The 24099-nt window shown below is 49.6% G+C and overlaps 1 protein-coding gene across 5 annotated transcripts in view; it reads left to right on the top strand.

The window, feature by feature from the left end:
* ARHGAP22 (Rho GTPase activating protein 22) overlaps positions 1 to 24099 on the top strand; it is a 221858-nt gene that overhangs the window by 59376 nt on the left and 138383 nt on the right. For 2 of the 5 annotated variants that reach the window (XM_033208774.1, XM_033208773.1), the window contains exons 1-2: positions 1378 to 1878; positions 21363 to 21562. In XM_033208774.1, the coding sequence (XP_033064665.1) occupies positions 1845 to 1878; positions 21363 to 21562 (234 nt within the window). In that variant the 5' untranslated portion in view covers positions 1378 to 1844. Of the gene's footprint in view, positions 1 to 1300; positions 1879 to 21362; positions 21563 to 24099 lie in introns of those variants that run through there. The other 3 variants (XM_033208777.1, XM_033208772.1, XM_033208776.1) reach the window with 3 other exon arrangements.

Genomic DNA, 24099 nt, shown 5'->3' with positions numbered 1-24099 from the left:
GGGCTACACATGCAAGAAGAGGAATACACAGGAGCGGGTCATGTGCAAAGTCAATGGGGCACACAGGAGCAGGCGCTGTATGTGCATATGGTTGTATAGCATATCAGCAAGAGATAGGTCAGAGAGGAGGCCATGGATGCTACCATGAAAGAACCTGGAATGTTATGCCAAGGTACTCATTCATCCCTCTGAGGAGCAGCTGAAGACCAGAACAAGTGACTTGATGCTGAGTAAGACAGCTTTGTCTCCAGGGACTCCACCTTCTCCTACCAGCTTGGCCATGCGGCTCACCACATCCTGGTGAGTCTTCCTCCTTACTCTGCAGTCCTCCCCTCTCCACAGGGCACACTCTTCCCTAGGGAAGATTGCCACAGTGATCTCCTGGTGGGCCCTCTCCCGCTCCAGCTGCTAAAGTTGATTACACACCAATAGGACCCTTGGGGATCTGTGGACATGGGGCACTCGAGGGAGTGGGGAGGGTCAGATGGAGGGCATCGCTATCTGAGCAGGGGAGGGCATTGTTCAAATCCCTCTTTGCCAGCTACTGAAAGGGTCACACAATCCTCAGGCCCAAATGGCCAGACCCATGCTCAGATGCCTAAGAAGATACACGGAGTGATTATCAGGGGCACAGAGGCAGGTCACCGTTCAGCAAGTTCATTGGGGGCTCAAGCCAGGAGCTGTTACCATGCAGTGATGGGAATAGGGTGGAGAGGCTGGCATCACAGAGCAGCAGGAGCTGTAGACACAGCCCTGGGTTCCGGTGCCCGCCCTGCCACTCGGTACTGTATGACTTTGGGCAGGTGATTCAACCTTGCTGTGCCTTGTTTTCCAGATTTGAAATGCTATATATATAACACCTGCCTCAGGAGTTTGAGAGTTAAATGAGATATTGAATGCAAAGCACCAGCCTCAGTGCCTGACACATAGTAGGTGCCTAATAAATGATAGCTATTGTTATGATTGCATTCCTTGGGTAATTTTTAGCATCTTGAGGCTGGATTCCCCTCCTCACAAAGCCCCCGTATGCACCCTTTAATATTATGCCAGCATCAAACAGAAACATAGCAATTAGCAGAGATTCACTATTCAATTCAGATATTCCTATGTGAAGAGCCCTGAGTTAAGTGCTTCCTGGCCTCTTATTACTGTCACCTTACTAAGGAGGCATAAATAGTATCCCTAACAGGCATCTTCCTGCTGGGAGTCTCCTGAGGAGTTTACATTGCCAGGCTGCTTGCTCCTTCCCAGACACACCCGACTTTCAACACTTAAAACAGTGAGCTCATAAGCGGGTCCCCGTGGGCTGGGCCCTGCGTGGGGGTCTCGGCTACTCTCTCACCAAAGCGCTCTCCCACCCGGGCTTGGCAGGGAGTGGCGCATTTCCTCCAGCCTCGGCAGAGAACAGCCGGAACCCCAGTACCCTCTCCCAGGCCAGGACCGCGCCTGGCGTCTTCGGCGGGCCCCGCCCCTCTCGGCCCCGCCCCCCCCCCCCCCCCCCCCGCGCTCAGCTTGGACAGCCACGCGTGCGCCCAGGCCGGGCAGAGGAACTGCCCCGCCCTGGTCCAGTGATTGATCAGCAGTGATTACTGAGGCTTTAATGGTCCGCTTGGATGGGAATTAATTCTGGGATGGATAAATAATGCATCGAGGTTGATGTAGTCCAAGGCGAGCCGTCCGTCCGGAGCCGGGAGAGGTAGCCAAGGGAGCCTGACGGGTGACGCCAGCGGCCACGGGGCCCCGAGCGAGCAGGGCATGAGGGGCGACTGGGCGCGAGGACGAGCAAAAGCAAGTGGATGACAGCATGATCGGCCCCGCGGAGCTGGCCAGACGGCTGCAAGAACATGCTGAGCCCAAAGATCAGGCAGGCCAGGAGGGGTAAGTCCAACTTTCTGGGGGTTTTCTGGGCACCGCACGTGCCTCTTGGCAAACGTGCGCGGACACTTGGCCAGCTGTCACGCCGTGTGTCACATGGGGCGGGTGTTCTGGGACCATTGCCGCTGAACAGTGAGCATCCTCCTGAGGAAGTGCCCTTCCTCGTGAAACTCCTGGGCTGCGTGGGGACCCGACCTGAAGTTGCAAAAGGGCGGTGGCCGGTTTAGTGTCCAGTGGGTATGCACACTTCTCCCCACATTCCACATTTTGCAGAGGCCCTCGGTCGCTCCAGGTGACCTGGTGGCAACTTTAAGGAAACTTTGCTTCTTTACTGAGAGGGAAATGCCCAAGATTTGCCCTGTGGCCAACACAGAAGCACCACTTACCAGGGAAGGCAGTGCCCTGGCTTCTAGACACAGCTGGATGCAAGCGAGGGTCTTCATTCCTGCTGTTCTGCAGGCAGCATTTCCTCAAGCAGGCCAGGAGCAGGCAGGCTTTCCTGCCAGGAGAACACCCAGAAAGCTGCAGTGCCTGGGGGCAGGACAGGTGGATGGGGGAGCAGACTCAGACCAGCAAGAGATGGGAGTCAGGAGAGTCCAGGACTGGGCTAGTCAGCTTATGTCCAGCCAGCGACCCAGCACAGTGACCTGAAGACTTGGCCACTGTATGGGACTAGAGACAGCATCTCCATGGACAACAACTTCTTGGCCACGGAAAGTGTCATTTTGAATGAGAACATCTGTCTTTTACAAAAATAGAATGTGTCTTTTCAGGTGGCCAGTATCTGGGAGACCTGAGCTCCTTTTGTAAACAATGAAGTGGAGGATGGGTCTTTGGAGGTGGATGGATCATTTGCCTGGGAGCTTGGAAACAGTTTGTGTCTCACCAGGTGTTTGCAGCTGGGAGCCTCCAGCCTCCTGTGGATTCACAGGGAACACACCCATCTTATTAGCACCCTGCAAGCACTCAAATGATTTTCCTGAATGGGACCGGCCTTCCAGTGTGTTCCACAGCCATCAGAACCCCTCTGTGGGGTGCTTTTGAATGGGCTGAAACCTGTGTACCCCAGTGGGCAAAGGAGGACCTTGCATGGCTCTGCTGAGGAGGGGGCAAGTCTGGTGATGACCCAAGGGATAGGACAGGCCAGATGCCCCGTGAGAGCTTAGTTCCACCCTCCCACTCCTGTGTCATGAGCTGGCCACTGGCTACATGTGGCTACTAAGCACTTGGCATGTCACTAGCCCAAACTGAGAAAAAGACATACCAAATTTTGATGATTTAGTACAAAAAAAAGTACAATGTCTCATTAATAATTATTTTACTGAAATGACAACATTTTGGATATATTGGGTTAAATAAAATCCATTATTAAAATTAATTTTACCTGTTTTATATTCTTTTACTATAGCTACTAGAACATTTACAAGTACATATGTGACTCATATTGTATTTTTTATATTTCTATTGGACAGTGCTGGTAAGAGACCAGTGCTTCAGCAAAGCGGCTTACAGGCAGCCTGTCTTTGAAATCCAAGGTTTCTCATAAATGTTTGTTTTAAGTCAATGGTTCTCAACCAGGAGCAATTTGCCCCCCCTAGGGAACATTTGGCATTGTTTGGAGTATTTTTGGTTATTCCAACTGAGGGGTGCTACTGGCATCTAGTGCATATAGGCCAGCCATAGGGCCCTCTTCCAGTTCTCAGTGTTCTATGAACCTTCCACCATGGGGCTTTTGCACATCCTTCTTTCCCCTGGAATGCCTCCTACATTCACATTTGCACACATGCAAGCATGTATGTGTGTGCACATGCATTCATGCATGCAAACATACACACACACACCCCCCTTAATTCCTAGTCACTCTCCAGTTATAGTATAGTTCAAGTGTTGCCAGCCAGGGAAGTCTTCCCACACACCCCAGTCTAGGCTGGATCCTCTGCTCCAGCTCTCCTTTTCTTTATGGTATTTACCATAGGTTGCAGTTGTATACTCCTGAGTGTGACTGGTGAATAACTGTCACTTGCATGCTCCATGAGCTCCATGAGAGCAGGAACCATCTCTGTTTGGGGGCATGATTATGCCCCCAATGCCAGGCACCAGGTGGACACTCAACCTTTGTTTTTTGAATGGATGAATAGCTGGATAGAGAAGAAAGCATTTGCCTGGGTGGCTGGAGCACTGTCTCTACCCTAGCTGGCCCGATACTTAGGAAATTTGACCTCGCCTTTCACTGACTCATGTGTTACAAATATTTTCCTAATTTGTTGCTTGCCCTTTATTTTTATATTAGAGTGGTTTTTTTTTCTAGATTTACATGTTTTTAACTTGTATACATTTTCCTTTTAGAATTTCTGTCTTTGTTTGCAATGTTTCAAAATAAAATTGATGTTGCTATTAAGGAGGCTCCTTCTTTTAAAGGAAATCATCAGACTGATGGGCAAAGTTACAGGAGCTTTCACCATCTCCCGCAGCAGGAGTGTCAATGTCTTAGGAGCCTTGATGAATGTTCAGAGCCTGGTCAATACTTTGGGGGTGGGGAGAGAAAGCTCTATCAGTGTGATGAAGTAACTTCAATGGCCTTATTCTTGTGATTGTCCCACAAGAAAGTAAACCAACATTTATGGTGTAACTCCAGGCACTTTTGTTGTACCTCATTTAATTCTCATGACTACACTCTAATGTGATATCATTGTTACCATTTTGATAGATGTAGAAGAATCATGGTTGCCCAACCAATAAATGTGGGATGTAAATTTGTCTGTCCAATGCTAAGGCCTCTGCCTTCTCCCTAACCCAACACTATCTGAAGACCACTGCACCTGGCCCTGTACATCTCCATGACAGCTATAGGTTCTTTCAGTGATAAAATGCAAGGATATTTTTAAGAAGGTGCATCTAAACACATGGAGATTAGATTTAGACAACTGATAGAATGTTTAAGGTTGGATTATTGATACCTAGCAGAAAACTAAGCAAATAAAAAAGCAAGGCAATTATGAACTCCAGGGAAAACAAAAGTGATTCACGAAAGAAAAATTATTATCATATACGACATACCTCAAGTGGGACTAGCAATTAAATGGTGCTAATAATGGAAATTCTGTTGTTAATCTAACCAAAATGATAATATAACTATATTGGGAGGGTGGAGTGGGTGCTTATCGATGGTGGGGAAAAGGGAGTAAAAGAAACAAAATCTTCATCTTTTATAGTAAGAAGTTAATAGATAACACTTAAAAGGAAAAAATCAAGAAGTGGCAATAAATAAATACTATCTGGAAACATAGAAGTGATACCAAAAGAACCAATGACAGAGGTTCAAAGTGGCTGCCTCTGTGGGGTGGGGAATGGAAGTAAAGGGATAGGACACTGCTGGGTTTTGCCCCAAGACTGTAGGACTACTTGAAAAGTGGTTAGAGAATGACAGCCCAGAGGTCAACTGACCTCATACCTGCTCAGACTGGGGGATCCTTCAGAGCCCTGGAAGATTCTGCCCTTCAGGGACACTCATAGGGTTAGCAGTCCTCCTCAGATTGCTTAGTTATGAATGTTGTGGCTTCCAGGATATGCCTTTGGCCATGCCATGATGCCCCTGCCCAGGCTTATCAGGTACCATGAGGGCTCCCTATGAGAGCCCTTACCACCTTCATGGCCCTGAGAGTGAAGCAGCTAAGGAACAGTCACCTAATTAGGTGACACAGCATCTGACTTTGCCTAATTCAGAGAGAGGACGGAGGTCTAGCAGAGTGGTCAGTAAGGTATGCTGAGGAAGGGGCGTATTAGAACCGCTCATGGAGGGGTGCATCCAGGTTGTGGGCTGGAGCTTAGCCAGGGACAGGAGGCCTCAGAGGAGCCTGCTCTGGAGAAGAAGGGCCAAAAGGAACTCACCCAGCAGTCTCTACTTCCAGGCCAGGCCTTGGCACTGCTGTTTGTAGCTGACACCCTCTGTGACAGCAGAGGTGCCCAAGCCTGGACATCCTCTGCCACTAGCCAGGTGTTCCACCCCATAGAGAGGACCAAACTGTCTCTTGTCAGTCCCTTCTAAAAATTTGCTCAGAAGTGAAATGAAGTTACAGAGGCCCTCAGATCAGCAAAGGGTCAAGGACAAATCCAGGGGAACCTGATTAGAGGAAATAAAAGTTTCCAGTTTGGGGATTTTTGAACAAGAGTGGCCTCAAATCACATTGCAGCCTGATTTTTTTTTTTTTTGAATACTATTCTAGGATTTTCATTGTTTATTTCTCAAAATTTTAAGATTTTCTTATTGAGGCATAATTTACAGAGTAAAATGCACAAATCTTAAGTGTTCTCTCAGTGACCAGCCTGAAGATCAAGATATAAAGCATTTTCCTTAAGCCTAGGAGGTTTTCTCCTGTGTCTTCCCAATCACCCCGACCCTTCTTTCAACCAGAGCGACACCTTTCTGATTTCTAGCACCCTAGAGTGATCTTACCTATTCTTCAATTTTATATAAATGCAATCAAGGATATGACTTTCCACTATTAATACATTAAAGGCCACAAACTGTCCTTTCACTTTCCTCTTTAAGGAAGGAAGGAAAGTGAGATAATCTCTATTGAGTGTTTAGGATGTGCCGGATGCAAGCTGGACCTTGTGTTACATGTAAACGTCCTATTTTAATCTTTACACCAACTCTGTGAGACAAGGGAGAAAATAGAGGCAGAATAATATAAGTAAAATGCTCAAAATTGCACCACTAATAAGAGCAGAAGCAGCTTAAACACAAGACTCTGAGGTCTGAGAAGCCTCCCTCCTAAATCTAGTGCTGCACAGAGGCAGATGGAGGCTGATGTGTCACTGAACAGCTCATGCCCCCAGCGATGCCAGCAATACAAAGCTGTCAAATCCTGTCCAACCCTCACAAGCACCTGTTTCCATGGCAGGCACACACAATGCTATCACTAGGTGCAGGGGCCAAAATGAAAGTGGAGACAGGCCACCCACTCTGTCCTGGCCTGTCCCAGATTTGTTCCCCTGAAAGTCAGCCTGGCCCAGCAGCAGCCTAGTGGGAAAGGGGAGGGGAATTGGGATTTTATAGGACACAGAGCAGTGGGCATCCTGTGGAGTTAGCCCTCGCCAGGGGTGCCAGGTGTTAGCCATGGTTGCAAAGGTGTGTGGGGGGCTCAGATGGGCTTGGCCCCTGCCACCTAGTGATGTTGAGGAATCCCAGATTTGGCTGCTATTTTACTTCAACTGCCATATTTCTGGGAAAAAAAGATCGGCTATTCCAAATGCTGCAGCCTCAGATAGCTTTCCCTCCCTGATTTAACTCTTCATGCGCTTACCAAGGGCTTAATAATCGCAACAACCACACTAATGCCTGTTGAGCTCATGGGACACACTGTCAAGCAAGCACAGCACACGAAATGACTTTATTTGTGTCCTCCAATGTCCCCACCTGGCAGGCCCTGGGTTTACTCTGGGCATACCTGGATAGAGGTGCCCTAGGGTCACTTTTGTTTGCAACACAGAAGACCAGGTCAACGTTTCTAGGTCCATGGTAGCTGGCTGTGACCTATCTCTCTGAAAGCATGCTTCCTGGTTTGTCCCTCACTTTAGAATGCCACATCCTGTGTGGCTTGGAGCCCTGTTGGAACTTCCTGTTTGAAGTCCTGTTGCACCTATCACGTGCAGGCACATGCATTATCTCCCTTCATCCTCAAAAGATTCCCATTGAAAAAAAGACCACTGTTGCCCCATTTTTTGGATAAGGAAATTGAGTCCCAGAAAGGATAAAGAACTTGCCAGCCAGGAAGGGTACCCAACCAGGAAGGGGCACTGCTGGGATCCAGAACCCAAAGGCTTCTGAACATATAGTGCATGACTTCATATTTACATGCCAGGCTCAGATCCAGGCAGCAAGAGAGAAGAGCCGTCCCAGGTTGTGAAAGCCTCTGTGCTAAGGCCCAGAGGTGGCAACCTGGGGCAAGCAGTGTGCCCCTATGGTGGCTGCAATGCAGGAAGGCAGTGGGAGGACAAGGTGATGTAAGGGAATGAGACTGTCCCACGTCCAGGTAGGGTTTAGACAATGGAGTAGTGTGCCTGGCCGGAGCCTTAGGCAATGATGCAGGCTGCAGTGGGGGCAACAGGTGCACAGGGAGTGGCCCTGAGGGCAGGGAGAGAGGGTAAATGCTAGTGAAAGCAATGGTGTTTCCCATCTGCCACCTGCAGAGAAGGAGAGGGAGACACAGGGGCCTTTGTTGAAGCAGATCTATGGAGAGCTGGGTTCCTCTGCTTCCAGATACTCTTCCCCCAGTGCCAGCTGTGCGCTGGGCAGCAGCTGGCACTTCCCCACCCTGCAGAGTTTGTAAGTACCAGAGTGTTTCAACACCACAAGCTGAGAACAAACACTCCCAGCCACCACCCTCCAACCAGCCCTCAGGCCACCAGTCCATCTGCTGCTGCCTAAGGTTCATGCCAGGAGATGAAGGTGGCTGTTTGTACCCAGAAGAGGGACACTGTGGACTCAAGCCTCTTCCCCCACCAACCCTCATGTTCTCCTTCTTCCCAGATAACTCTGACCAACTGATGGGAAAACAGAATTTCTCTTCCCATGGAAGATGTTAGACATCCATAAGTGCCCCCACCTGACCAGTGCTCTTAGACACTCAAAACACACAACGCTGCTAGGTGCTGGGCTGGAGGAGCTCCAAGCTGGCCTTGTAGCCCCAGACAGCTGGAGAACTAGCCATGACCTTACTGTTTGAAGACAGGGATAAGTGATTTATTTGCAAGACAGGCCTGAACTGAGTTAGGCGTGGGCCAAGAGGCCACCTTGGACTCCACTGTCCAAGGCAGCAAGGCAGTCAGGACCCTGCCCTGATTCTGCTGAAATCCTCACCAGCCCCAATGATTACTTAACCAAGGGTAGAGAATGTATTGATCTAAGCTAATAGCTCATAGGCAGGCAGAAAATGAAATTTATAATCAACATGGAATTATTGATGTTACCGATCCCAGGCTCTTGGTGAATGGCCTGCTTATCTGAACAGAGCAGAAACAGAAAGCACCTGGGGTCCTGGGCCATCAGCCCCTGAACAAAGTCCAGAAGAGAGGAGAGAGGCTTCCAAGGGGCACAGCCCGTGGGAGCAAGAAGCAGGGCCAATACTGTTCACTCAGCACTTCACTGCTCTCAAAGAAAATTGCCCATTCATTCCATCCTCACCACTGTCTAGAAAGCAGCAGGATCTGTATCTGGCCCCCATTTATAGATAGAAACCTTAGGCTCTAAGAGGGTAAAGGACCTCAGGAATTGGAATCCTGTGCATCTTCCATGACCTCCCACTGCCTTTCCACACCCACTGCTAAGCTACAGTTTCGCTTTTCCATTTTCCTGCTTGCTGCTTCTCTGATTATGGGCTGAGAATCAGTAATCTCATGCCCTTTAGTTTTTCATGTGTGGAAACAGGCCGTGGGTAGGAGAATCCTGTTGGCAGATTTCTCCCAACCCAAGCGGATCATCTACAGAGGCACAAAGTCTCTTGGATTTGATGAGTTCCCATCCTCTTCAGACTTGAGGATTCCTGTCTCACATTCACAGACATGAGATGCATGTTTATGAAGGAGAGGTGCATGTCCAGCCAGAGGTGTCAGCAAGGTCCTGGGGGCAGCATAAGGGATGGAAGTCAATCATTCGGCATTGAGAGCCTACCAGAAGGGTCTTCATACCTTAGGAAGTAACTGCACTGACACTGATGCTTCAAAAGTGAGTCAGGATTCACCAGCAGAGTCATGAGTCCAGGGAAAGGGAAAGGCAGACATACCAGGGTGGAGGTATGGCACAATGGTCCCTGGGGAACCTGTCAGCTTGGAGAGACCCAGGTGTGTGGTGTGAGAGGGAGGAAGCTGGGCACCGGCTCACAGAGGCCCTCCACATCACAGCCACATCAGACCCATGTCTCTGATGGCTAAGGCTGTAGCAAAAACTGTCTACACCCTAAAAAGGGGGCACGGTCTCTTCCAAGGAGCCACAGCAAGAGAGAACCCAGAATGGGTTGAAGGCAGAAGTTGGATGAGGTCCAACAGGCTGCTCTTTCTCAGAGGGTGGTTTTCATTAGTCTGGCAGGGGCTTAGGATATGGTCTCTCCTAAGGCAGGAACGTGGGTCCTATGAGAGTCAGGGTGGAAAGCCTGGGAGTGGAGTCAGACTTCCTGGTCTGGACTCACTCTCTCACTCTCTGCATCTTCCTGTTTCCCTGCTGGGCACACTCCACCCCCCAGTGAGGCTTACCACATTCATTTGTCCCTCCTCACCTCACCCAGGCTCCCGGCCTCCTCCAGCCAGCCCCACCCCAAGCCCAACTGCCTCGCTGCTGCTGCCTTCACACTCCCCTCTCCCTTTATATGTGACAGCAAGATCTGGTGTTGGGGCATCCGTCCCCCGTTAGCTCTGCCAGGGCAGGTGTGTGTCTTGTATCTCCATATGCAGTGCTCTCGCAGGTGGGCATACAGGAGGTCCCATAATCTCAAGAATGGATAAATGAACACCAGATCCACTTGAATCTAGGGCTGCATCCTGCATGGAAGTAAAGAGCAAACATTTCGGGTGTCTCCTGGCTTCCCACCACCCTTGCTGAAGACCAGCCTCAGCTGAGCCAGGAGGCAGACCCAGGAAGCACTGATTAAAATAACTTTCAAGAATGCAATCTTTTATATTGATTTTTCAATCACTGGAAAATGTTTCAATCACTATGAAAAAAAATCCAAACTCTCTAATCTACCTAATCACTATTTAAAAATTAATATTTTCACTCCTGGGGGCAGGAATGGATAGGCTATGCACTTTATTGGCTTTAGTTCTTCACGCCGAGGTGAGGCTCATTAGGAGGGCCTGGCTCATTCTCTAGACCTCTTAGATGGAGACCTAGGAACAAACAGGTGGCCAATTAGAGCTAGGAAGAATGCAAGTCACAAATTAAGCTGGGCGTAGTGGCTCATGCCTGTAATTCCAGCACTTTGGGAAGCCGAGGCAGGAGGATTGCTGAAGGCCAGGAGTTGGAGAACAACCTGGGCAACATAGCAAGACCCTATCTCTACCAAAAAAAAAAAAAAATTAGCCAGGCATGGTCATACACACCTGTAATCTCACCTACTCAGAAGGCTGAGGTAGGAGAATCATCTGAACCTAGGAGTTTGAGCCTGCAGTGAGCTATGATCGTGCCATTGCACTTCAGCCTGGGTGACACAGAAAGACCCTATCTCAAAAAAAATAAATAAATAAAATTATACATACATACACACACACACACACACACACACACACATATAAACAAGTTTTTAAAAGTAGGGGCACTCAAGAACCATTAGGTAATAAATCATCTGATGCTCATGTAGAATTCCCAGGACAGTGTGGGACCCTGAAGGAGGTCCCCTTTGGCCTTGGCAGCAAATCGCATTAACTTTCTGAAACCATCTCTTCCCAGCCCCTCCAGAGTGCCTCTTCCAATACCTCATCTCTCTCTCCTCAATCAGTCTTTTGGCCTCAATACTTACCCTTTAAATCAATTCAGCTCTGAGATCCATCTTGCTCTTTTCCCAGCCCGGCTTTAAAATCTCATTGACTTTTATAAATCAATTGTATTTTAGCTCTCCTGTCCTGCAGCCACTTCTCCATGCTCTAGGGGCTGCACTCACAGAGCTGCAGATAGGAAACATCCCTGGCCTGCTGCAGGGCACCTCACCCCAAGGAGCATCTCCAGAGCTGAGAGCCCAGCAGCTGCCCAAAGGCACACAAAGGCTGCCACAGTTTATTCAAAAGGCCCTGAAAACAATCAAATATGTTCAGTGGGGATCTCCAAACCAAAGCAGACCCTGAGATAGTGATTCACATGCAGTAATCTATTAACGAGACCCTCAGGGGACACAGCTGGGGGGTGGGGGAGGGGATCCGAAAGCAGGACATGAGCAAGGTCCTGTTACCCTTTCAGGTGTAACAGGAAAGGGAGGTCTCAGCCCAAGCCCCCAACTGAAGTGTGAAGTACACTCCTGTACCTAGCTAGAAATAAGGTTGATTAGGGATTTTCAAGCTCCTAGGTTGGGGATGGGGGGTTGGATGATATAAACTCCTAGGCACTCCCAGCCCTCCCAGTACATGGGCAAAACAGGCTCCAGTAGCCCAAGGCCAGTCTTCCAAAACCTGCCAGCAATCCTGAGAAACCACCACCCACCCCTGGGAAGACTGTTGGAAGGACAGCACAGTTGGGGGTGGGGAGGGGAATAGACACAGGAAAAGGGATCCAAGAGAATTTGCGCAGAGCTCCGTCATGATCCATATGATCTCAGAGAGCAATGTCTGAGCTTTGGCAGCTGCCAGGTGCTCTGTCAGTGCAGGGCTGGGCCCATGAGTGATCCACACACCCTCACTGAGCCCCTGGATGGCAAGAGAGAGACAGGATGGAGGAGGCAGGCTGGAGTTCCAGGCTCACCCAGGCAGCTCACCTCCAGAGAGGGAACAGCGTGCTCACTCACAGTTCCCTGATGGTGGTCCCATGGAAGGACCACAGATGGGCTTGGTCCAGGCTTCCACCAGCATCCTGGCCTGTTTGTTGTGAGCTGATCAGTGTTAGTCTCTCCCACTAGCTTGGGAGCTCCATGCAGGCAGAGGCTCTGTCCTTCTTGCTTGTTGTGGTCCAGAGCCTAGTGTGATGCTTGTCTCAGATAAATACTCATAAGCATGTATCAAATAATGATCCTTTAATTGCTATTTTAGATGTCCTGTAAGGGGATCCAGCTCCACTCCAAAAGAGCTCTTTCATTTAAAACTTTTAATTGTAATTTATATAATCAAAAAATTCATTCCCTTCATAAAATGTACAATATAACAGCTCCGGGCTTCCCTTTAGGAACATTATCACCGTTCTAGGCGGGATGTGTTCCTTCCAGACCTGTGTATGATCACCAGCACGCGCTGAGAATACATTGCAATGTCTTTTGTTTAGGATTTTTGTTTTTCTTTCCTTTTTATATAAAGTGGTTCCTCCATATCCACAGTATCATGTTTGTAGTTTCAGTTACCCATGGACACCCACAGTCCAGAAATAAACAATTCAAAAGTTTTAAACTGTATGCTGTTCTGCGTAGCATGGTGGACTCTCCCGCTGTCCCACTCTGTCTTGCCCGGCACGTGAATCCTCCCTTTGTCCAGCATCTCCACACTGTCTAAGCTACCTGCCTGTTGTCGCTTAGTAGCCATCTCAGCTATCTGATGCACTGTTGCTGTATCACAGTGCTTGTCTTCCAGTAACCCTTACTTAATAACGGTTCCAGAGCACAAGAGTGTGATGCCAATTTATTAATTAAATTTTGTCATAGATATGTATATACAGGAAAAACTGTATACAGGGTTCAGTACTACCTATAGTTCCAGGCATCCCCAGGGGGTCTGGAACATCCACTGGGGGTCTAAGAACATATCCCCCCTTGGATAAGGGGAGACTACTGTAGTTTTATATTTTGCATATTGTTCTGCAACTTACTTTCTTCCATTTCTGTAATATAATCGAAGTAAATGTTGAGGTAAAGCAGGAAGGAGAAATGGAGTGGTGGGGGATGATTTCTAAAGAGTGGTAAGAGAGGCGTCGTTGAAAAAGTGATGTTTCAGTAAAGAGTGAAGGGGCTGAGAGAGGAACCCTAGGGCATCCAGGAGGGCCCAGTGAGCAGAGGGCATATGGCAGGTGTAGGGCCAGATGCTGGGCACACGTCTGCAGGAACAGCAGGGGACAGTGCGGCCAGGACAGGAGAGGACAGAGGAGGCCGAGAGGCCATGTGGCCGATCCCCAGGACCCTCATAGGCCATAGTGTCGGATCTGACTGTTGCTCTGAGCGAGCTCAGAAGCCTGCAGGGTTTTCATAGGGAGCAACATGATCTAAGTCCCACGCTTAAGAACTTGCTGCCTGCCCTGTTTTGAAGAGGTTGCAGCAGTAACTCAGGTGAGAAACAAAGCAGCTGGGAGCAAGGAAGGTCTGAGGATGGGGTATTCACTGGTTGAGATTATTTCTCTTATGCTCTGAGAAATAAGTGAAACTATTCAGGTCACCCATCTGGCCCTAGCGCTGGCCGTCACAGGCTCTTGTGCAAGTCCATCCCTTCCATTGCCCACCCACCCCAGCCCCACCCTGCCCATGCGCTGAGTTTCTTCTTTCTCTCATCTCACCCCAAGAGGAAGCCATACCCCATGTCCACCTCCAGCGTTACCAGGACGGCCAAGCCAGAGTCATGCAGCAAGCGCAAAGTCTACCATCCTCAGTGACTGGGAAGGCGTGCAGCCCACTTCCTCCCTCACAGGCCAGATGGCAGGGCTCAGCGCGACCTGCACAGTCTGGACCAGGCCACCCAAGGGTTTATGGGCACGCTGGCACAGATACAGCTCAGGGCAGCAGCAATATAGAGGCATGGGATGGGGACATTGTCAGGATGAGCACAAGGAGGGTTATGGTGAACAAGTAGGCTCTCTAATCCCAGCAGGTCGGGCCACAGCGGGTGGGGCACTTCGGAGCAGAGGAAGGCCTCATTCCTGCTACAGAGCACCTCCTTGCCCCTTGCCACAGCCAAGGAGAGTGTCTTGCCATCTCATGCTAACCTCCAACCACCTGAGCTCAGGCTCCATGTCCTGTCACCTCCCAGGAAGCTCCCTCTTGACTCATCACCCCATCCGACCCTCACCCACAGCCTCCACCTCTGCCAGTCCAAATGCACTTAAACCGGCTCAGGTCCCTCCCATTCTAGCAAGGGGCACCCTGCCCCTCCATGCCACCCTCCCCTCCAGCATACTCCCCGCTTCTCTCCTGCTTGCAGGGAAATTCCTGAAAGAGTTCTCCGGGCTCCTTTGCTGTACTCCCCTCCTGTCATCCCTACCCTCTCTCTGTAAAGTGGCCCTTGTGTACCCTCACCTCTCCACCCAAGACACTGCGACCTTAACTCTCTTCCCTTGGCATGGTTTACCTGCTTTTGAAAATTTTGTTTAAAACTGACACATAATAATTGTACATGCCTGTGGGGTGCAGTGTGGAGGGAGCTACACAGAGGAAAATCCTGTGCTGCGAAACGGTGGCGATTGCCAGGCTGGGACTGGATTTTCCTCTGTGCGTAGTAAATACTGTAACTACTTCCGTGAAGAGTAAGATTTTTTAGAACTCTGTGTAGGAAGATCTGTGTGTAGCTCCCTTAGTAGCTGCATATCTATTTTGGAGAATCTTGTGGAAGGCAGGAGCTAAGAGTCAGGAAGTAGCCCAGGCAAGGGATGGTTATATACAAATCAGTTCAGTAAAGGGGAGATGAAAAGAAATGTACAGAGAAAATCTTCAGATTTGGAAACTAAGGGACTCTAGGGCTTGACGGGGAGGGATTTGTCTGAACATGTCCAAGCTGTCAAGTCTGGTTGGTCGTGGAGCCCCAGATGAGAATGGGGAGAAGGAGTGGGCTGGGGAGAGACATGTTGAATTTGGACATAGGCCCAGATAACCATGAGACATTTCTCTGGAGTGTCCTGCAGATGGTTTGACACATGAATCTGAAGCTCCTGAGTAAGATCTGGGCAGAAATAACGCCCTGGGATTCATAACGAAATAGAGATAGCTGGGACAACCCTGGGCAACAGCAGGATTTGGGAGGATGGAGGAAGTTGAGGCCAGAAGCAGGCTGGAGAGGCAGAAAGAAACTTGGACAAAAACGCTGGTATTTGGCTCTGCAGAGAGGGAGGAAGGAAGAGCTTCCAGAAGCAGAGAGTGATTAACAGTGTCTGAGCCACCACAGGGCACTGGAGGATGAGACCCTGAGATCCAATTCAGGTTGGATTTGGTCAGAGCAATATCAGGAGAGGCCAAAATCTCCAAATGCAAGGAGTTGGTGGGGACTGCCGGGTGAGGAAGGAGAGGCAGGTGTGTGGGCCACCCTCTCAAGATGCGCCTGTCAGCAAGAGGAGGTGACAGCGGCCCCTTGGCACTTGCACTCATGTGAGCCAAGAGATTGCAAGTGCCAGGCTAGTTTCTTCCTCCCACGCCTGAGCCCCACCTCCCCTGAGGTCATCCCACACTCTAGTATCCTTCAAGGCCCGGCCTGGGGGCTCCCTCTGCGGGGGTGGAGGGACCTCAGCAGAGGTCTACAGCACCTCAGGGTGGGCACCTCAGGGTCAGCATCCATAGACTTTTCCTGCCCCACAGGCCTGTGGTCCTGTGTATCCCTGTGTGGTGGTTGCGATTTACTTCCCCTGCCAGACTGGGGGACCCCACGGGGAACACCATCAAATCAATTGGGCTCTGTACCTGGAGGAGCTCTATAGATTTGGAATAAATGGATGAGTGAATGGATGGTCCTGCGTGTGCATGGAAGAGCCACCTTTGGGGAGGTTGGAGAACGAAGGGCACCCTCCTCCTTCCTGGGTCCTGAGCTTGCCTGGGGCCTGCTCCTGGGGCCCCTCCAGAAACTTGGATCCGTTCTGGAGACTTAGAATGCCAGAGCTGTTTGACTTGAGGCCTGGTTTAAATATTAACAGGACCAAATAAATTGATTAAAGGAAGTGCTGATGACAGGAACAGCGGTTATTAATAAATCATAGCAATGATTATTTTCCTTTCAAGAAGCTCCATCAGCCTAATATGATTGATCAGCTGGGGAAAATCCTAGGCTGGTTTGGCAACTTCAGTAGCATCTGCAGGAAGTGCCTCCCTGTCAGAGGGGCTGGAGCCAGCCTTTCCTCTCCTCCAGGGTGGGGCAGGTGGGACCTTCGAGGATGCCTGCATCTGCTGAAATAGAGACCACCCAGAGCTTGCTGCCTACCGGCTCCCTTGCCCCAGTGAACATGGCCCCCTGTACCTGCTCCCTCCTTACCTGAAGCTCTCAGGAGGTCTGATGCCTGGGCCTTGGGCATCAGGGCACAGAATGTGCCCACCTTCTTTGTCTTGCCACGTTGACTACAGGCCAGTCCTGCAGTCAGCCACATATTGATAACACAAGATCCTGCTCTTGGCCAGGCTCAGCATCCATGGTCCTATGCACAGGGGGCTCACCCTTCTTGGGGCAGGCATGCCTGGACAGAGAGCACCTCACAGACATTGTCCACCGCCGGGACAGAGGGTGCAGCAGCGCTCAGAGGAGTCGGACTCTGCTGATAAAGTCACCGAGTTTTTTTTGAGCTCCTAATGTGCACCAGCCCTGCACAGGATGCTATGGGGGATGCAGAAGGAAGAGCAGGTGCATTTAATGAGCCAGCTTCAGGCCTGTCATAACAGAAGACAAGAGACAGAATCAGGGATGTAGCTCTAGAACATTCCATGACTTCAGTCCCTCCTGAAGACCCCAAAGAGTGCTCTGCAAACATATGTGGAAGGACAAAAGGTTCTCCATAGCCCTTGAAGATTCTGTGATAAGAGATAAAGGAAAATTCAAGAATAGACAGTGGAGGCCTGAGCCAACCCACCTGCTCCAGAGACTCCTTACCGCCAGGGGAAAAAACATCTGTCGAGTCTCATGGTAGGAATCTCACGTAATTAAACAACAAAAGCCCAGGCACTGGTGACCTAATTTGGCCAGCAATTCTCAACTCATTAAAGGAATTTTAGAGAGGAGCAAGTTGAGATCCAGATAAGAAAACTCAGTAACCAGAGGGGCAAACCGTCCCTGTCCTCCTCAGTCCCCTGCCAGGCTCCACTAGAGCCCAGCACTCCTGATAATCCTTGTCAGCTCCACCTCCCAGGGCCTGATGCAGCCCCCACCCTGGAAAGGGACTGGTGAGTGCTGCTGAATCCAGCCCTGCTCAGCCCTTTACTGGCTTGAGATGGAGAAGGGGAGGGGGCGGCCCTAGAGCAGAAAGGCCCCTTCTGATGCTGTTCTGGCACTTCTGGCACAACCCCACCTGTCTCATCAGAGGCTCAGCTCACCCTCATCTGGGCAGGGTGATTTCTTCCAAGTCTTTGTCCTCCACACAGGGCTGCTGAGGTTGCAGAGCAGCCAGGGCTGTGCAGCACAGATGCGGGATAGGGTGCTACAGGTGTCTGGAAATACAGATGTCTGGAAATTCCAGGCTGTAGGAAGACTTGCAGGAAAGGACTGGGGCTCCCGTGGAGAGGAAAAGGGGGCCCGGTAGCTCTGGGCCTCCAGGACTCCGGGTTTTTATGCCACTGAGTTTGACTTGGTGCTCCTCCTGCTGTGGGCAATCAGCTAAATAGGCAAAGGGAGTGAGCAGATGTCTCATACAATTAGTAAAAGCCCATGCAGAGATGTTCCAGCTGATTAATCAGAACAGCTAAGATAATAACTACATGTCATTTTATACCTACTAAATTATGGAGTAGGAATGCTCAAATTATACTATTTCATGTTGGTGGTGATGGGGAAAGTGGCACACTGGCATAATTGTGTGGTGGAATATAGCCACACACCATCTCTAGAAGGCAGTGTGTAGTGGCATTTAAAGGGCCAGGGGCCAGAGAGCGGTCCATTCTCTGCTCTGTGACCTCGCTGCTGGGATCCCAGCTTTAGGACACAAATGCTGCATGGAGACATCCACTGCACCATCTCCATTATCCTAATCCTCATCACCATAGTAACCTGTTACTAGGCACCTGTACGTCTAAGCACTCTGCAGTTATGGTGTCTCCCCTTTGCCAGCTTGCCCTGCTGGGTGAGGTGTTGTCATCTCATATGGGCCCAGTTTTCTGACTGGAAAACTGACGCACAGAGAGTTCACAGAGCTGGCGGTAATGCAAACCAAGCCTTAGTCCAAAACCTGTATTTCTTCAGTTGGGTCCCAACATCTTTTTAATTAAATACCTCACATTGAGGAGAATGCCAATACCCATCAGTGTGAAAATCTAAAGCCAATGTATGGTGTGTCCATTTGCAGGGATAGTAACCAGTCATAGAAATAAAGGAGGGAGGCACACTCTAAATCCACATGAACAAGCGTGGGGACCAACCCCACAGAGGGGAGGGAACAAAAGTGCCGATCATTCTGAAACACAGATAAGGTGAAGCTCAAGCCTAGGTTCAGGGCACTGTTGGGCTTCAGAGGGGGCTGTTTTCCTTGAAAGGCCTGGGCCATGTGATCCACATTCAGCTCCCTGAATTGCCTTCCCTTTAGTCTCTGGAAAAAAACCACTGTCCTGAGGAATCACCAATCCAGCTTCAGTGGGCAGGAGCAAGCATGCAAACAACCCACTTCCTCTCTGGGCCAAAATACAGCCAAGGCAAGGCTAGAGCATTCAACTCTAACCTCTCCAGCAGCAGAGGGATGGCAACAGGGAATCAAGGCAGAGTGGGTGAGGACGTAGAAGGTCTGACACCAAGGTGGCTACTGGTACCCATAGATCTATCACAGCTACTTGGGTGCCAGAGAGAAGAGATGAGGCCTCCTGTGAATGCCACTGTTGTCCATGAGTCAACCCCTTCCAGAGCAGGGGCCCATGTAAAACTGATAGATTCAGTATTATACCCCAGGCCGTATGACACTTGAGGTGAAGGTGTGAACACCAGTGTTGGGGTGATTGGACTCAACACCAGGCCGTGGGGGCTACGAAGTCCAGCAGAGTCAAAGAAATGAGAAAAGACAAGTTGAGAGAGAAAGTGGGACCAGGGGGCCAATGCTAGCATGGAGGCTGTGAAGGTCCAGAACTCTGGGAGCCCACACTATTTATTGCTGATCAAACAAAGAAACAGGTGGTAAGGAGGTGGGGGTTGAAAGGAAGCAGTATATCAAGTGAATGAGCTACAACTGTGATGGTTTAGCATTTCCTTTGAACCATATGGCTACTTGAGATAATGGGAGTGCTAGGAGCAAGGAGCCAGCAAGTCTAGACACATTGCAAAGGCCACAAGGGGTTTTAGACCCTGGACCCTGGACATGTTCCAAGCCCTGCCTCAGCCTCTCTCCCAACACTCAGCTTTTCTCCCAACACACCAGGCTATAATGTGTCCTCAGACACTGTCTGAGTGCTATGTAATATTTAATGTAATGTTAAGATACAAAAAATACTTAACAATAACGATGACCCTAAGTATCCAGTGATATTTGACCACCATGACTTATGTCTATTCCCTGCCCCCCACAGTGATGAGGACATGCATGTAGAACTGGGTAAGACATCATCTCCTGCAGTCCCCACCCTTCAGTTCAGAGTGGCAGAAAAGCAATCACACAGATAATCACCAGCCATGGGCCACCTGTCCTGGTAGGGGAGGGAGTGACTATTTGGAGGAGATTCAGAAGGAAGGCTCCATGGAGGATGTGTCCTTTGAGTTGGCTCTTGAAGGATGTGTAGGAGCTCACCATGCGGCTAATGCCAGGGTATGGATGGGAGAGGGATAGAAGAAAAGTCCAGGCTAGTGGGAACATGTGGGCAGAAGTAGGCCAGGCTTAGAGAACTGCAGTCATTAGTGTAGTGGGAAGAGCTTACACACACACATACACAGAATCACAGATACAGTGCAAGAATTGTAGGTCACAGGCACTGTGCTTTCCAATCACAAGTTAGGATCCATGGTCTAAGAATTGTAGGTGTGATTACATTTGAAGTCAGAATTATTTCTCCAGAGTTCAAGATGGCCCCTCCTACTGATCACTGTGGCAATGGCCTTGATACTGGCCAGAGAGAGGAGAGGAGCTTCCCTGGTGACAGGGGAGAGTGAAGGAGGGGGACAGAAGGGGAAGGGGTAGGGGCAGAGGGGACAAGAATTCAGTCATCCCTGTGAAGGGCAGCACCAACCTTGGCAGGGTGTGGCTCAGCACCATCAACCGGAAGGACCTGCAGGGCTCACGTGCGCTCAGAAGCTCTGGGGTAGGAGTGCTGGCCCCTCTGCCCTCCCAGTCAGCCACCAACAAGCCACAGCAAACAGCTGAAGCAGAGGCCCCACTTTGGGATGGTCCCAGAGAACAAATACAAAGGCTTTGGGGGCTCTGATGCCTCCATAGGAGAGGGAGTAAGCAGAAGCCAGATCTGGGTGGGGCCAGCTCCCTCTGGACCTGAGCAACAAGAATCCTGCTAGACTGTGAGCTCCAGGAGGATACAGATGTTTATCTGTTTTTTATTTCACTACTTTGTCCCCTGGAAAACTGGAACAGTTCTGTGCACATAGTAAGAAATCAATAAACAATGGCTGAATGAATACATTAATCATTGAACAAATGAACGAGTGGATGGATGAATCCATGGATTCATGGATGGATGCATGGATGGATACATGGATGCATGGATGAACAAACCTGGAGGAATGAAGAACCCAGGATCCCAGGGATAGAGCAGAAACTAACCAGGTGGGCAGGGTGTACCCCTACCCCAGGGGGATCACTGCGGGCTGCTGCACATCTACTCCAAACCATGCCCCTTCAATGCCAAGGGGAAGTAGGCCCAGCTGCTCACATCCTGCTGGCCTGGGCTCCCATGCCTCAGTCACGAGGCAGCTAGGACACTGGGATGGGGGCAGGACTGATAGCAGGCACGCTGCCTTCATGCTCACTGTGTCCCCTTGACTTTCAGCCCGCTCCAAGAGCCTGGTGATGGGGGAGCAGAGCCGGAGCCCCGGGCGGACTCCATGCCCTCACAGGCTGGGCACCGTGCTGAAGGCAGGCTGGCTGAAGAAGCAGAGGAGCATCATGAAGAACTGGCAGCAGCGCTGGTTTGTGCTGCGTGGGGATCAGCTTTTCTACTACAAAGACAAAGATGAGATCAAGCCCCAGGTGAGAAGTGCATGTGCGGTCTGCCGTGGGCATCACAGCAGGGCTCCACAAGAGGGAAGACTATGCCCAGGAGAAGGGAGGAAGGCACAGAGTCACTGACTCCATCACAATGATGTTTTGCCAGGATTTCCAAAGTAATTTTCATTCTTATCCCCCATGTTCCTGGTATCACAGGCTGTTTTACTGGAACATGTCCACAACTTCTGCAATGAAATTGTTTCCTTAAAATGTTGATAGAGAACGTCCCTGCCCAACTTAAGAAAACAACTCTTCCATGTCTTTTTGGCCCCTTCATGCTTCCAAGAAAGATGTACATGCACACATTTCATTACTTCTATCTTGCAAGAAAATGGATCACCAGACACATCTAGCCTCAAACTGAAACCTGACTCACTCTGAAGCCTTTGTGCCTATCCTACATAGGGTTTCTGTGTCCAGAACTGTGAGACCCACATTTTAAGCAGGTGCTTTAAATGTCTGCTTTTCTATCCAAATTGCACTAAGTTTACTCCCTCAGAGCAGCTAGTAGCCCCACCCACCACAGTGTAGCCAGGTCACACAGAGGCCCACGCAAATGTCGTAATGAGATACTCTGTGTGCTGCCATCCAAGACACCTGAGCCAGAAGCACTTGGGCAATCCAGTCCTTGTGATGGGTTTCAGAGAGAAAAAGGGTATCTCTTGGGGAGAAAATGGGAATGGACCTTAAAGGACTTGTCCCAAAAGCTGCTCCTAGTCACGGGTCCAAGTCAGAGTGGGCAGAGTCACAGGTCACAGAATCTTGCTGGGAAAGGGCCTGGTTCACATCCCAGCCATCCCCACAGTGTGGGGGCAGAGAGGGGCTCTGGGATGGGCAAGGAGTGAAGGGGGAGCTGGGCAAGAGAAAATGTCCCTTTCTCTCCTCTTTCAGTTCTTCTGAGCATGTCAAAGATGAAGTGTCAACCCTGTGAGCCTACCTTTGACACTTCTCAAACACTTGGATCCTCCTTTTAAACAAAATATGGGGGCGCGGAGGTGAAAGGGGAACAGGCCTCATCTTACTTAGAGCCTTCAGTGCAACAGGAACTGGCTGCTCATGAATAACTTTCTGCCTTCATTCTGTTCATTCCAATAGCTACCTCTATGGACAGTAATTCTGGTTCCCACTTGTGGTAGAGATATCAGTTTTCCTTTCTAAAATACTGTGTATTGAAATTAAAACCAAAAAGTGTTTCACAGCAACGTGAATGTGCTTAATGGCACTTACCTATATACTTAAAAGTGGTTCAAATAGTAGACTTTGTGTTACACACACATTACCACAATAAAAATAAATTAATTAGAAGACTGCTTCAAGAAAACTTTTACACAAATAATAGCACAGATGAAATGTGCATCTGACAAAAATCATGAAGGTGGATTCAGAAAACCCCTACGTTGTCCAGCCTCCTTGACTGTATGAGAAAGGAGAACTCTGAGCAGTTAAGTGAGCCAGATAGGAGCTCTGGAATCAGCTAGATCTGAACGAAACCTAGCATGCCAGCTGTGAAGTGTGAACAAAAGTTTTCTGAAATGGAACATGGAGGAAAGAGACTTTATTCCAGTGAACAGTTTGCAAACTGGGGACACGCAGCTTCCCTGTAAGAGGTGAAGGTGTGTTCCAGAAAACATAAGGAAGGGTTTTATAGCAAACGTGCCAGCCTAGTTTCCCAATCAGGTCTGTTTATGCAAATGAAGGATTCAGACTCATTTAGTTCTGAGGATTGATACGCTGAGCACTGGAAGGTGAGTTCTGATTGGTTGGTTCAGGTGAACTCTGATTGGTTGGTTCAGGTGAGCTCTGAAAGTCCCAAAGTTAAACAGGAGTCTGGTCTTTAGGGGAAGGCAGAGTACATGTGTGATCCCTAGTCATCCAATGTCCACTTGACTTGGCCCTATTTTAAATTTAGGCCCAGTTAGCCCCTGGGGGCTCATCTTGAAGGATTGGCTGTTTCAGGTTCACATTTGTTTACAATGGCTTGGGGGGAGTCCTTTTTTTTTTTTTTTTTTTTTTTTACTTTAGATTGTATCAATTGTAAAATGGAGACAATATTACCTCCATCACAGGGATGAACTGGGGTTAAATTGTGTAACATACACATAACTGGGTACAAATCCTAACACACTGGATACTCAAATCTGAGCCCACAAGCCCACCCAGCCCTGTCCTCACCTGGCCCCCAACTGCCCCCCAGGCTCACCCCTAGGCTGGGCACCATGTTTCTGGTTCCCCACAGTCATTTCTTTCTGGCCTCCCAGTTTTGTAGACCAGCCTTGGCCCATCAACAGTGTCTTGGCTTTCCTGGCTGACCTGTTGGTGACCTGTCACTCTGATTACTGTGAACAGAGTTGCCAGAGTTGCCCCCAGCCTTTCAGAGCCCTGCCTGGACCCTTACTGTCACCTTCCTCCTGGCCAAGCCCACAGCACTGCCTCCTGGGAGCAGGACTTTGTGATGCTGGGAGAGCCTGGGTTCTCATGACCCTGAGGCCACCCAGGCCACACATGGACAGAGCCTCCTC

The sequence above is a fragment of the Trachypithecus francoisi genome, unplaced genomic scaffold, assembly GCF_009764315.1.
Source record: "Trachypithecus francoisi isolate TF-2019V2 unplaced genomic scaffold, Tfra_2.0 Lachesis_group9, whole genome shotgun sequence".
NCBI classification, from domain to species: domain Eukaryota; kingdom Metazoa; phylum Chordata; class Mammalia; order Primates; family Cercopithecidae; genus Trachypithecus; species Trachypithecus francoisi.
The sequence above is the reverse complement of the archived record's forward strand: the minus strand, read 5'-3'. Positions and strand labels throughout refer to the sequence as shown.